The sequence below is a fragment of the Solanum lycopersicum genome, chromosome 10 (assembly GCF_036512215.1).
Source record: "Solanum lycopersicum chromosome 10, SLM_r2.1".
In the NCBI taxonomy this organism is placed as follows: domain Eukaryota; kingdom Viridiplantae; phylum Streptophyta; class Magnoliopsida; order Solanales; family Solanaceae; genus Solanum; species Solanum lycopersicum.
In genome coordinates this window covers 15863229-15879146 of record NC_090809.1, presented here as the reverse complement: position 1 = coordinate 15879146, position 15918 = coordinate 15863229, and the positions used below count along the sequence as shown (strand labels likewise).

Sequence of the window (15918 nt, the reverse complement as noted above, 5' to 3'; positions counted from 1 at the left end):
TCCACTTTTAGGTGCAGGCACAGGTGGGCGTTAGATCTTACAGTACGACTTTGCAGCTATCCAGCGTGGAGCTTCCATACGGACTTGGTAGGACCTCGTGCTTTCGGGGATGTCAATTGTTATTATCTAGTTTATATGTAGGCTTTTAATCATAGGGCATGTTTAACTAGTGTTTCTTTGTACTTTTATTTCAGACTTTGTATTAGTGCCATTTTGGCAAAAATTCTTTTAATGCAATTATGAAATGTTTCTTTTATTTGATCATACTAATATTAAATGGTTGGTTTGTGAACGCACACGATGTTAAGTTAATAATGTTTAGCATTATATAAGAAAAGAAAATATTCAAATTTTCCACTAAAATCTACCTAAATAAAGTAAGAATGACGTATGTAGGCTTGTCTACGACCTGTGAGAGGTCAACAACGCCTGTCTTGTTTGGGGTCTAGATTCCTGTCATGACAAAATTGGCATCAGAGCACTAGGTTAAATTCCAAGAATAATAAGTTTACATTAACCACATTGAGTAGTTTATAAGTCATTGTAATAAAGTGCACCACTATCCTCTATTAGATACTTTATGATGCGTAGGAAAATTTTCCTTCTTCTTATCTTATCATGCTTTTCCTAATGTTTGAATTTCATGATTTTATGAGCGTGTCTAAAAAAAATTCTTGTTGTTTACAGAGAATGAACACTAGTAGAACTCTGTGTCCTAGGAGAGGAGTAGCAACTGCTGGGGACAATCAAATTCCACCACAGGCTCCGAATGAAGAAATAGCCAAGCTAGTAAACCCTGCTGGGTTGACTGATGCTAAGGCAAGGGGATCTCTTGACCAGATGGCACATTACATCACCATGCAAGATCAGGCCATGACTGACCATGTAAATAAAGAAAATGTCCAGAGAATGAATCCACCGGTTCGCATTATGGCTGACAGATTAAGGAATTTCACGAGGATGAATCCTCCTATTTTCACAGTGTCTAAGATTTCAGAGCATCCTTAGGAGTTTGTAGATGAGGTGCATAAGATTTTTGTGGCTATGAGGGCAACAAATACTGAGAAAGAAAAGTAGGTTTCCTATCAACTCAAGGATGTTTCACATACTTGGTGCAATATTTGGTAGGATAGCCGATCTTTGAGCGGAGTTTAATCACTAGGGAGTTGTTTAAGACAACTTTCTAGGAGAGAATTTTCCATAGTGATATGAGGGAGGCCAAGGTTAAAGAGTTTATCAATGTTAAACAAGGAACAATGATAGTCACGGAGTATTCCGCGAAGTTTGTGAAATTATCCTAGTATGCCACTTCCCTTGTGTCTAACAGCAGAGATGAGATGAGTAGATTCTTGACAGGAATTGTGAGAATCTCGAGGAGGAATGTAGGGAAGCTCTGCTGCATGAAAGGATGGACCTTACTAGGCTTATGGTCCATGTCCAGCAAGTGGAGGAAAGAAGAAAGAGAAAACACACTAAGGAAGGGAATAGGTCAAGGAAAGCTGAGGAGAACTTTTTAAGGAAGAGCAGTACTAAAATCAGGGACAAGCATAGGCTTAAGAAGGGAATCTTCAACCAAGGGAAGTCAATTTTATCCAATGGTAACCATGATATAATTTATGAGTCCAGAGTTAAGAAAAAAATGTAGTAGATACACCTCAGGAGAGACCACCTTGCAGGAAGTATCACAAACTACATGGAGGAGAGTGTATGATGGGCACTAACACTTGTTATAGTTGTGGAAAACCGGGTCACATGGTGAAAGATTGTCCGATTAGGAGAAGTAAAGAACAAGGGATGGAGATAGTTCATTCTTATCGTCCAAGTGAAGAGGCCCCAAAGAGGCAACGATTCTTCGCACTCACGTCTAGGGGTGCAGGGGAAGGAACTTCTGGTGAAGTCTCGGGTGAGTAGGCTTTATTAGTGTTTAATGCTTTTTTCTATGGATGGTGTTTATGCACTAGTATGAGGTTAATATGTTTGAGTCATCATGTTTGTTGCTGATTTGTATAACTTATATGTTTACTCATATTGTATGCTTTAATGAAACTAGTTTAGGAAAGAGTTCCTTAGTCTATTAATGTGAAGCTAAGGGTAGGTTTCAAGGATGTGCACCCTCATGTTAATATGTGAATGAGATATTCACCAATGGGGAGTATTTGATTACCTATGTACGCCTACCGTTGTATAGATGACTTATTTATTGTTACTAAAGACTGCTGTCATTCGGCGAAGAATTTTCCTAGGGGGGGGGGATAATGTAACAACCCTAAAATTTTATATACTAAGTGATACATAATGTGTCAAGAATGCCTATAATTAGACTAGGGTTCACATGGATTTATGCACGTAGAACCAGAATTCGAAACCTTTGGTACATCCAATCCAAATAACATGGGGAGTTAGTTAATTTAGGAAAGGTTTAGTCCAACCATATAGGCCTCTCGAATATGAAAATTTACTTGAATGAGTCTTTACCGAACATAAAAAGACAAAATCATTGGTTTGTAGGGTCTAGGTGTAAAATGGTCTTTGTCCAAGCTAAGGGTAATATAGTAATTACCCTAAAAACATAATTAATTATTTAATTAATAAGGTGGAGGGGAAATTTAGGGAGAGAGACCCGAAATAGATGTCATGAAGTGAGGTCTATCTTCACTCGGGTTCGAACCTTTGTATAGCAATGAATTAATGTGATTATTATTTATGCTATTGAATTAATATAATTAATTTAAAATTATTATTCATTTTCCGAATTGAAATAAAATAAAAATTAGATTTTTTATAATTAAGTAAACCTTATTTGACTAAGTCATAAACTAGACTCCTAAGCCTTATATAACTCCTACTCTCTCACGTCCGTCTCTCAACTCTTACACTCAATCTCTGTTGTTATTTCATACGAAATTCTCTGCCAATATAAGATACAAAAGCATAAAAATAAACCAACTTCATCACACTTGAAGAACTCACACAAAATCACAAGAAAAGAAACATTAATAGCACACTAGGCTAAGGGAGGTTTTCATTCGACTAGAGTTAATATTGAGGAGATTTAAGCGTGTTCTTCGGTGAAGTTTTTGGGCATGAATTTATTGATTTTCTTTCCTCTTGGTCACTTTCCCAAGAGACCCCTAAGGTTCGTATTAGTTATTCGAAAACTAGGATTGTTTCCCCTTTTGCATGCCCTTGTCACTAGCTCCCAACGAATCGTAGGTTGGGTATGATTTCTGTTAGATTTAGATGTATGTGATGTTTTCGTGATGAGTATTATTACGTTTGTTTACTTCAAATCGTATAAAATGCAACCATGTACTTGAAATTTTCGACAAATGTGTGCATGTGCAAAAATTTCACTGTGAAGGTTGTTGTGAATGAGATCAAGTTAAGAATTAAAGTTTAATATTGTTTTGGTTGTAATTTTAAAGACATAAACCTATGTAAATCGTGATATTCATAAAAATGGAAGTGGAGCTGATTTGAGCACAAATAATTTAGCTAAACGAATCCTTGAAATACACCCCAAAATGTATTAATTCCCAAGTTTTCAAGTGGAATTATTGATTAAAATACATTAAGAAAATGATAAGGTGTAAATCAAAAAAAGTATAAGTTTAGTTTTGGCTAAAATATGGAAACGAAATATGGAAAAATAAAATCATTTTAAAGGGGTGAGGCCACCAGGATTCGAACCTTTGACCTCACCCGCGTGAAACCTTAATCTCGCAACAAAAAAAATGGGTCTTGGGGGTTCAAAATGGTGTGTACAATTGAGTAAGGAGAATGAAAAACTTTAAATTAATAAAATGGGAGGCGTGGGCATTGAACCCACAACCTCAAGGCTGGAAAGGAAAAGGGACAAATAAATAAGAAAATAAGGTGAGGTTGCGGGGGCTCGATCCCTCAACCTCACTGCCAACCGCCTATATAAGAAAATTTTAATTAAAAATAAAGTATGGAGGCTATGGTTATTCGAACCCACAACGTTATAGCCCTAGCGAAATTAAAAATTAAAATAAAGAGGCTGTGGAGGTTCGAACCCACACCCTCCCAATTTGCAGCAAAATAAGGAATAAATTAAAAGAGACTGTGGGGGTTTGATCCCACTACCTCTTTGTCTAGGCCAACTGCATAATACAAATTTTAAATGAAAAAAAAAGAAGTTATGGGGGTTCGATCCCACAACCCTTCGGCCAAATAAGAGGAGAATTCAAAGATAAAAATAAAGATACAATGGTGATGTTGAGGCTCGATCAAGGGTCCCAATTTAATGAATATTAAAAATAAAGTAAATTAAAAATATAAGTATTGTCCAAGGGGTTCTAACTTGGGTTCCCTTGCCTGACGTTCCATATTGATACATAAATGCTACATGAATTAAATGTTCAAAAACAATGCAACCTACTTAGATCTAAATCGAGATCTTTGCATACATACAAGATACGCGAGTCTTGTACTACATAATCCTAGAAAGATAGGAGTCACTTATTAAACTATGAATAAGGCCTCATGGCTTGTATGTTCAGACCCATAAGTGTAGCATATGATTAAAACAAGTAAACCTAAGATGTATATAATGAAATGATGAAACTCTAGAAGGGTTATGTACGAGTGTAAGATACACTAAATGTCCAAGAGCATTGGCGTATGAGTAAATGGACAATTAAATAATGAAATGAACAATGAAACAATGAAACTCTAGAACGTCGAAGTAAGAGTGTGAAACACACAAATGGCCAAGTGCATTGGCATATGATGAAATGAACATTCACATAAAAAGGGACAAATTATTATGAAGAGAAAATGTGCTAATGTTAATGAATGTGGTGACAACATGATACGAGGCTAATGTAAAAGGTGAGAACAATCTCAAATTAACCTTAGTAAATGTTACAATAACGTACTCACATATGAGAGTGTAAAGTTAATGAGGAGACCAGTCTCTATGAATAATCTAATGAAAGTATTGAGATAAACACACTTAATTCTAATGTTGATATGAGAAATTATCTATTGATCTATGATATCCTCATACTAGAAGACAGCTTCCATGATGTATGAGTTGAGTGTAATGGAACTTTATACTGACCACCCATAAACTAGCGATAAGCGGTGATGCTGTCTTTTGGGAAGGGCGGAGGTTCATGTAACTCTCATGAGATGAGACTATCCAGCATGCCTGGTATGTGATACGCTCAAACTTACTTCTCAAATAAGAAGTAGAGCGGTCGTGTCAAGTAAATAACCCAACTAGTCAGGTTGGGATCGTTGCACGAGGAAAATAATCTAGACTTAACTTCAACCTGTTGTTACTATTCTTTGGTCAATCACTTCCTTGGAAAGTAAAAAACAATAAAAAGGGGGTTTCTAATTCTAAATGGATGAAAATAACTAACAGAATTGAAAGAGACACTTAACAGCTTTGAATGTTGGATTTTAGTCAATTAATCAAAGTAACTAGGGTTTACGTGTTCCCCACAGGTTCATAACTTGATAAATCTAACTATTACAAGTCTTTCCTAGTATCTTGCATGCAAAGTGATAAGTTATGTATTTCTAAATCCTTGGTCCGGCATCTAGAAAATTTAAATCAGCACGTGTATTGCTATCCTAACCCTTATCTTTACCTCATAGTAAGGATAGTATTCGATATTTGACTAAGTAATCACCTCGTACAATTCAATACTAGCCTATTAGATAGAATATACTAAATCTATGTTGATAATTCTTTTCCTATTATCTACCTCCTTGGTCAAGCAAGTAGCATTATGGCGATATCTAACGTTATCCTCCGTTAAAAAGATTTCTAAGCGAAAGAATTAATAATACATGTAAGACACCATTCTAGAATTGTTATTTTAGTTAGGTTTTATCTAATTATTTGCCTATGGTTCCCACAACCCTTGTTATAGAGTTTAGTTACTCATAGTCATAATCATAATATTCAAACATATTAAATAAGAATTCATATACTTACTTCAACGAGAAAGAGTAAAATATGAAAGTTTGCTTGATTAATCACCAAAAATTACCAACAATCAATGATAATCAAAAGTCTAACAATACAATGTTCTCTAATACGTTGTCTAACACTACGAAGCCTAACAATGATCAAGAGTCTCACCTCAAAAACGAGGTTTTTCGAACTTTTAAAAAAAAATAAAAACCTAATTAAACAAGGAATCTGTTTGTTGGAAATCAGCCAAAACGTCGATGGGTCGACGGACCTCGCGACGGATCGTCGTGGTCACGACGGACCGTCACAGACTCCGTCGTCCCAAACTTGAGCAATTTCTTTTGCTGCTCTTCTTCATTATCCTCTACGGCAAGCATGACGGATCGTCATAGGCACAACAGTCCATTGAGGGCCTTCGTTCCAAAACACTTCAACTCTTGGAATATGGGTACTGGGATTACTTCTATGAACTTCATGACAACCCTGCAGAACGGACCGTCATAGACTCAACGAACCGTCACAAGCTTCGTAACCCCACACTTCGTCAAACTTCCCCATCTTCCTTCAGCAGTTTCACTACGCTGCCACCTACGGACCATCACAAGCACGACGGACTGTCATAAGCTCCGTAGGTTGTCTCTTATGCATTTCTTTGCTCAAAATCTCTGCATTCAGCTTTGGAGAGATTTCCTGCAAAAAAAAAAAGAAACTTATGTAAAAGTCAGCACAAATAGGCTTGTGGACACACTAAACTTAAGGAAAAAGTATTTATAATACCTTGAAACCACGATATATCAACACCCACTACTTAAATTCGTTGTTTGTCCTCAAGCGATGCACTATGACTCAATACACAATCTTTGTACAACAGTATCCATGTTTCATCCTTTGCAATCATTTGGCTATCAATCCCGATTAATCTCATAAAATCTATGCATGCTATGACTATTAGGCTTTAAATATGGGGATCAAAACATGACATACACTCGCCATGCACTAACACCTATCCTCTTCAATTTCTCACCGAGGTGTTAACAATTCCGGCATTGCAACTAGTGTCCTCACTTTAGACAAGATCCTCATTTTTAACACAATGATTTCAATTTCAGTATAAGGATTACTTTTTAACACTCTCTCTCAGAACAAAGTCACACTCATTCATACCTATTGCCATAAGCTTGCCCTTATTTTCACTGCCTTAAGTTCGCTATACAACCCTTAGGATCACGATAGGACTTTTTTAGCTAGTAACATAGGCTCAGGGTCAGGTAGGGTATATTTAGGTATACATTAGTGACTTTTTTCCCGCCTTTACATATCGGCTTAACATTCCACTTTCTATCATTTAATCTCGCGCATATTATCATATTCTTTCACCTTGCTATTTTCTCTTCTTTCTTCATTTGTGTAAGTAAGTCTCTTCTTTTCTTGCTTGTATTTCTTGTATAATTTTCTTTTTCTTTACTTTTTTTTGACTAATTCTTGAGTCACTTTACTTTTGTTCTTTGTCTCTCTTTGTTCTTTCAACCCCACTTTCCAGAGCATTCCTCATAATAGCTACCCTCAACTCATGGCTTTGCCATGAGTAGAGGTACACAATGACCAAAGTTGGGTCAGGGCCATAACGAAGGTTTTTTACTGCATTAGCCACCCTCAACTTATGCTTTTGGCATAAGCTGAGGTGCACATGTCCAAGGAGGGACCAGTGCCAACATATTCTCCCAGAAAAGATCAGTTTGGGTAAAAAAGGGTCTAATTTAAGCACAAATCATTTGGATCAAAGAAGGATAAATTTCATTTGGTTTGTTTTATTTAGGCTAGAAATGGGATATATTGAATAAGGGGCTATGATCCTTTCCTAATTGTCTATTACATCTTACATTTAGATGGACTAACCAGGCAAGTGCTAGCTCAGTATCAAGCTGGTGGGTCCGGTTCACGGGAACCCACGTCCTCTACAATTTGGACACCCTTAGTGGTGTCCTCAGCAACAACCGCACCATCAATAGTGCCTCTAGCTATCTCAACAGTGTGGTAGCTAGACACCCCAGTCGCTATCTCTGATGCTCTCATCTGGTGCGCCTCCTCCTCAGCAAGTGAGGCTCTCCTCGCAGCCTCCATCTCTCGGCGCTTCTTCTTCAGTGGTCGCGCCTCGTTTTCTGCTCAACCCCTACGCCTCTTGGCATTCTCTCAAGGGGGAGGTGGTGGAATCTCTGAAGTGGCAAATAAGGCCGCCAAAAATGTGTCTTCAGTAGGCTCGACTGAAGGGGACTCATACTCCGGCACCCTAGCCTCTATGATCATGTCGATATCTGCACGAAGACTGTCAACTGCAGCCTGAAGAGTCGACACATCCACCAGAGGGGATGGTCGGGCTAACACCCTCAACTCAAAGGCGTCCAAGCGCTGGTGAACCTTAGTGATCTTCGGCTTTGTTTGCTGGACCATTTTCCGCTCTAGCCACTATTCTGACTCAATAATCGACTTCTGCATCCATAGCTGGATATGATGCAGAAGTGTAGACAATTGTGCCTCAAATTTTTGGACCCTAGCAAGAGGGACCACTGCCGGTACAGTGGCTGTGCGAGAGGATCTCGGGGCAGTGCTACTACCCGGGATAGACTCGACTGGGGTAGTGTTAGTGGATGCCACCTGTGTAGCCGTGCGGGCCTGGTCTACCATATCAGCAAGCTCATCAGCAAGTGGGGGCAGCTCTGGATGGGGCCCTCTTCATGGAGCTAACTCATTGGCCTCATCCCTGATGAAGCCGACGTCAAAAGCGCCCTGCGAGGTTTTGAGCTGATCTACGTGCCATATAGGCAAACCTGCGGGCCTGCAGAGAGCAAAGATCATGCATGAGAAAGGGTAAGTTGTAGTGACCTTGAAAGACCTCTCGTGCATGACAGCCTATAGAAGCCACGCGATGTCCACCTTGAACCCGGCTATAACCGCCACCATCAACACTGCTCAATCCCATCTAACGATATTATCAGCAATTGTGGGGGAAAGGCAGTGACGGACAATCAGCCACAAGAACTTCGCCGTGAAAGTGAGGTTGGCCTTCTTGATGGCCCCCTTTGGCTCAGTTACCCAGTCGGCACCCTCTAAATCAACTGACAGGTGTAGGGCATCCATCACTTGGTGGTCCCTCTCAGTGATGGCTCGCGCAGGAACTGTCCATCTTTAACTATCTGCCAGTGGTAATCTAACTCGGCAGTGAGAGGGGTCCGAGTAACATCAACACCCTCGCCGTATAGAAATCGGCGAATGGCAGGCAGGGAAATGTCAACCTGTATTACCCATATCCAATGGACATGCTGTCCACTCCAACCAATGCGTGCTGCAGAGATTGTGGATCTCAGTCATCATCGGGATACTCCCTGTAAGGACCCATCTGTCCAAGGTGAGTGTTTGAGTCATCACTCCTTTATCAGTCGGGAACTTGGCGTCGGAGTAGACTTGAGATTGCCCGTCGACACACCACCGGTTGGGCTGGTCTATGGCTGGGGTGGGGGCCTTAGCTTGTTAACCTGATATTGATTCGGAACTGTCAGCGTTATCAGAAGAGGCGGACGCTGCTGTGGTGGCGGGTGCGGGAACCTTAGCAGAGCCGGAGGCTTCCTAGGACGACGATACTCCTAAGGATCTAGACGCTCCTTCTTCATTTGTGGCTGACCTAGAGGGTGTGCCGGTCAGTGTGCGCTCTTCATCAGGCTGGGAGGCAGTGACTACACCGGACACCACCTTTTTGGGCGTGGCTCTAGGAGCACGTGCAGCAGGGGAAGGGGTGGAAGTGCCTGGGAGCACATACTCAGGGTCACGCTCATCATTCGAATCAATCACCATGCGGGCAGAAGAGGCGACAGACTTCGATCACCCGCGTGCGTAGATTCGGTCTTGCTTGGGTGACATAGTAGATAGTACCTGTAAAGGATCAATATTAGTATGAGAAGTGGAAATCAATACAAGTAAAACCACAAAAACAATTAAAATAGTATGTTATTACTATGGAAACAGGGACACACGACGGGCCTGGTGATGGCTCGTCGTGACTATGACGGACCCTCATGGGGTCTGTCGAGTTTTACTTAAACTACGTATATATGGAGAAAACCTGAAGGAGAGTCTCTTACTAGTATGACGGTATGTGCAGGACGGACCGTCACAGGTACGACGGTCCGTCGTAGGTGTCCGTTGTAGGACACTTGAAAAAAATATGGAGACCCCTAGGAAAGGGGTCTATGACCGTCATGACGGTCATGCAGGATGGACCATCGTGGGTATGACGGTCCGTCACATATGTCCGTTGAAGGACACTTAGAAAAAGAATGAGAAACCCTTAGGAGAGGGGTCTCTGACCATCATAACGGTCATGAAAGATGGACCGTCGTGGATCCGACGGTCCACCACATATGTCTATTGAAGGACACTTGGAAAAATAGAGAGAGACTCTGAGAAAAGGGGTCTCTGACAACCAGGATGATTGTGCAGGAGTGACCGTCGTAAAGACGACGGCTCGTCACACATGCCCGTTGGAACAGGGTGCTAGGGCTTTTGGAACGGACCCTACAACGGTCCGTTATCGGGGTCTCATTCTGTATAACAGTGACAGAACTGGGGGTACCCCATGCATCCCCGATGAACCCATATCAAACTTGTAATGTTTTGGACCTACATTTTCCTAACCCAACTACCTACGAAACTAGAATTGCAAAAGCACCTATGTCTAGGGTTGTAAACACGACAATTTTGAACATTTTTAACCTAGGTTAGATAGAATCTTATAAAAGAAATGAACATATGACGAACAACTAAGCTAATACTAATTAACAAACACAAATGCAAGATAAATGAGTAGAAATTAGAGAGACATACCTTAGAATTGGGGAAAAACAAGATGGATAAGTACTCGTTGAGCAGGAAGACACCCACAGTAGCAACTCAGACTAGTAGATTATAACTTTTAAGACTTTCGAGAATTTTGGGGGAACAATGATCGAGGGAGAGAATGTGGAAGGTGAAAAGACAGGGAAATGGGAGGAATAATGAAGGAATGGGGTGAAATATGGGGTTAGGGGGGTTTAAACGGTCTCACTTTGAAAAAGACTTTAGACAAGGTGACCCAGAATTGTCTACTAGCACAAAATCCCAAACCATATACTCTTATTTTGCAATTTTTTGTTCATTCTCCTTCTTCATATTTTCTTTGTAGGATATGGTAGATACCGATTACTACTCACCATGCTACCTCATGGTCCTACAAATGTTGAAGGTCGCTTCTTCATTATTCAACCGAAATGTCATTTGTCCCTTCTCCATATCAACTAAGGCTTTCCCTGTACGAAGGAATTGCCTCCCAAGAATATTAGGCACTTCAAAATCAACTTCGCAATCAAGAATACCAAAATCAGCCGGAAAGATGAATGACTCCACTTTGACTAGCACATCATGGAGTATCCCTATAGGACTTTTCACTGTCCGATCAGTCATCAGTAGACGCATTGCACTGGGTTTTGGATCTCCCAAACCCAACTTCTTATAAATTGACAGGGGCATGAGATTTATGCTTGCCCCCAGATCACATAATGTTTTCGCAAAATGTAATGACCCAACTGTACAACGAATAGTGAACGCACCCGAATCTTCTTTCTTTTGTACGAGGGATCTTGAAGCAATATCACTACAATGTTGCAGTCTATCATCATCCTCAAAAGTGACCAATCTTTTCTTGGTGACTAGATCTTTCATAAACTTGGCATAACCGGGCATTTGTTCTAGAGCTTCTACCAAAGGGACATTAATAGAAATCTGCTTCAACATTGTTATGAAATGCCGGTATTTACCATCCTCGGTCTTTTTAACTAATCTCTGAGGGAAAGGTGGTGGTGGCCTAGGCATGGGAATTCCCTTCAAAGGTACTTCTGCATCATTTCCATTACTTTCCTCTGCTTCACCACTACCCTTTACCACATTATCATTATCCTTTCTCGCATTTTCTCAGTAGACGGCATAGGTGTGTCAATGGTTTGCTTACCACCCCGAGTAGTGATTGCCATACAGTGCAAATTATTCTTGGGATTTTGGAAAGTGTTGCTAGGAAGAGATCCCAGTTGCCGTGTGTTCACTATCGCAGATAATTGGGCCATTTGTAACTCGATCTACTTAATCAAAATTTCATGTGTATCAACTTTTTGCCCAATACTAGCTAAATCACACCTCAGCTCTTTAATGTGCTCATCACTAGCATCGAACCTCCTCATCATTTTGTGCAACATATCCTCAACTCGTGCCATACTCTTTCCACCATCCCAAAGAGTAACTTCACGATTTTTAGAAATGACATAGGGCCCATTCCTGTCATTTCTATTAGCATAGTTACCCCTGTTAAAGTTGGTGTCGCGGTTGTAGTTTCCATCTCGGACATAATGACCCTCACGGTTGTAGTTACCATAGTTTCGACCTTGGTTCTCTTGACCTTGGTCAGAAACCCCCCGTCTGCTCATTTACTGCATAAGTGTCCTTCGCATAATAGCATTCATCATTAGGAGGTGGTGGTTTAGCCAAGTAATTGACTTCATTTATCTTTTCTGCACCCTAATGACATGTTTTAGTACCAACTCAAGCTCAGTTCTCATGTAAGCCATTTCTTCACGAATCTCATCTGTGGTTGGGTTGTGAGTGGACTGCACTGCGAAGGTGTTTCTCCCTGTATCAGACTTCCTAGTACTCCAAGCTTTTTTATTCCTGGAGATTTTCTCTAATTTTTTGGCAATTTCAGTATAAGATCCACCTGCTATAGTGTCCAACACTACTTTTTTATTATCATCATGTCGCCGATAGAAGTATTCCTTTAGTGACTCATCATCTATACGGTGATTTGGAACACTTCTCATGAATGAGGTGAATCTATCACAAGAACTACTAACTGACTTTCCTTGTAAAGCCACAATGTTATTCACTCTGTCTTTGTGGTTTAGTTTCTTGGAGATCGGATAGTAGCGTGCTAAGAAGACATCCCTTAGTTGGTTCCAAGTGAAGATTGAGTTGTATGGGAGCTTAGTGAACCACATAGCAGCCTCTCCCGTCAGTGAGAGAGGAAACACTCTGAGACCTATTAAATCTAAATCCAAATCAAGCCTCCCTACATAACTTTTACACACTTCCCTTACCTTAGCTATATGGACATGTGGATCCTCAGAAGGTAGCCATGAAAACAAGACTCTGGCAGTGAGCATTTGCATCAGGCTACTAGTTACCACAAAGGTGTGGCCTGTGGGTAGCGGAGGCACGAAAAGTTTCCCATCCGAGTCTGCTGTGTTATCATAGCCTCTGTAGTATGCTTGGGGTCGTGGATCGGGATTTTATCCCGTCTGTTGGTGTTCACCCGGAGCATCGAGTAACATCTACCATGAACATCAACCGGAGCTGGGATGTTCAGGTTCAGATCATCATCATTTAGTCCCAAGTTTCCATTCATATTGTGCAGTGTACGCTCTAACTCGTCATCATAGGGAAACAAGGGTTCTCTTCCTCTCCGTGTATTTGGCATACATGGAGGATAGTTCTTAAAAAAAATAAAAAACAATAAAACAAATGAATATCAAGAAAATATCAACTAAACTATAGAATAAGTTAAACTTATCTAAAAGCTATATTCCCTGAGAGTGACGCCAAAATTTGATACGCTCAAACTTACTTCTCAAAAAAGAAGTAAAGCGGTCTTGTCAAGTAAATAACCCAACTAGTGAGGTTGGGATCGTTCTCACGAGGAAAATAGTCTAGACTTAACTTCAACCTGTTAATACTATTGTTTGGTCAATGACTTCATTGGTAAGTAAAAAAACAATAAAAGGGGGGTTTCAAATTCTAAATGAATGAAAATAACTAATGCAATTGAAAGAGACACTTAATAGCTTTGAATGATGGATTTTAATCAATTAATCAAAGTAACTTTTATGTGTTCCCCATAGGTTCATAACTTTTTCCTAGTATCTTGCATGAAAAATGATAAGTTATGTATTTCTAAATCATTGGTCCGACATCTAGAAAATTTCACTCCGCACCTTGGTCTGACTACGTGTGTTGCTATCCTAACTCTTATCTTTACCTCATATTAAGCATCGTACTAGATATTTGACTAATTCAACCTCGTACAAATCAATACTAGCCTACTATATATTATATACTAAATCTATATTGATAATTCTTTAACTATTATCAACCTCTTTGGACCGGCAAGTAGCATTAAGGCGATTTCTAACGTTGGCCATCCGTTAAAAAGACTTCTAAGCGAAAGAATTATTAATACATACAAGACACCATTCTAGAATTGTTATTTTAGTTAGGTTTTATCTCATTATTTTTCTATGGTTCCCACAACCCTAGTTATGGAGTTTAGCTACTCATAGTCATAATCAAAATATTCAAATATATTTTATAAGAATTCATGTATTTAGTTCAATGAGAAAGAGTAAAATCTGAAGGTTTTCTTGATTAATTACAAAAAATCACCAACAATCAATGATAATCAAAAGTCTAACAATACAATGTTCTCTAATACGGTCTGTAAACATACGGAGTCTAACAATAATCCAGAGTCTCACCTCAAAAACGAGGTTTTTCGAACTATTTATATAAAAGAAAAATCTAATTAAATAAGGACTCTATTTGTGGAAATCTGCAAAAATGCGGCTGGGTCGACGGACCTCGCGATGGATCGTCGTGGTCACGACGGGCCGTCATGGACTCCGTCGTCCCATACTTGTGCAATTTCATTTGCTGATCTTCTTCATTACCCTCGACGTCAATTATGACGGACCGTAATAGACACACGGTCCCTCAAGGGCCTTCGTTCAAAAACACTACAACTCTTGGAATATGGGTACTGGGATTACTTCTCTGAACTTTATGACGAACATGTAGTACGGACCGTCAACGACACGATGGACCGTCACAAGCTTCGTCACCCCACACATGGTCAGACTTCCCCATCTTCCTTCAGCAGCTACACTGCGCTGCCACGTACGGACCATCACAAGCACGACGGACCGTCATAAGATCCGTAGGTTGTCTCTTCTGCATTTCTTCACTCAAAATCTCCACATTCAGCTTTGGACAGATTTCCTGCAAAAAATAAAAAGAAACTTATATAAAAATTCGCACAAAAAGGCTTTGGGACACACTAAACATAAGGAAAAAGTATTAATAATACCGTGAAACCACGGTATATCAGTATGGTCTCCTTATATCTTCTAGTCTTCGAACCTATAATGCCAATATAGGGATCTGGTAGGGATCAATTCCCATTGACTCTAGCATGTTTTGTGTGACTTTTGCTAGTGATTTCACCTATTTTATGTGTTGGGTTTCATGACACTGGATTTCATGATGCTCACATGATTAATGTCGGTTAAAGTTAAGGTTCCTAATGAATGAAGGAGGCCAGCCTCGGATGATGCACATGTTTAAATGAATGATACAAAAGGTTTTAGGATAGGATAATCAAACAGTGAATTATATTCAAGTAATAACATTTGGTCATTCTTTGTCATTGCACAATGAACCCGATGAAAGACTTAAACTACATTCTATGTATAGCTGGTGTTAACAATGGCCCATGAATGAAATGAAATGAAGTACGTATGAATTAACGAAGCAGACTCTGTCTTTGCTAAAGAAGACTCCCTAGTTGAGGTCCCATCTGTTGATCCCTCATTTCTGAAAAGTCTTAATGTTAAGTCCATGATTCCAAGGTCTCATGGCATATGAATGAATGATATGAATGATGTTTTTTTTATATGTGATATGATATGTGAAATATGTTATGTGTTGTTTGCAAAATGATAATTTTGATGATGCATGTTACACTCGTGGCATGACTTTCCAAATCCAAATTTGGCAGGTCCATTAACTTTCCTGATCAAAATATGGCAAGTCCACTGACTTGGCTTTCCATAAATCGTGTT

General features: G+C 39.8%; 1 protein-coding gene across 1 annotated transcript; it reads right to left on the bottom strand.

Moving 5' to 3' along the window:
* Nucleotides 1–11197: 11197 nt before the first annotated feature.
* LOC138338728 (uncharacterized) lies at nt 11198–12099 on the bottom strand. The gene is made up of 3 exons (XM_069289812.1): nt 11988–12099; nt 11590–11898; nt 11198–11472 (listed from the first exon to the last, which is right to left on the bottom strand). Exons 1-3 carry the CDS (start codon nt 12097–12099, stop codon nt 11198–11200), a joined length of 696 nt encoding a protein of 231 aa, XP_069145913.1.
* Between the last annotated feature and the right edge of the window lie 3819 nt (nt 12100–15918).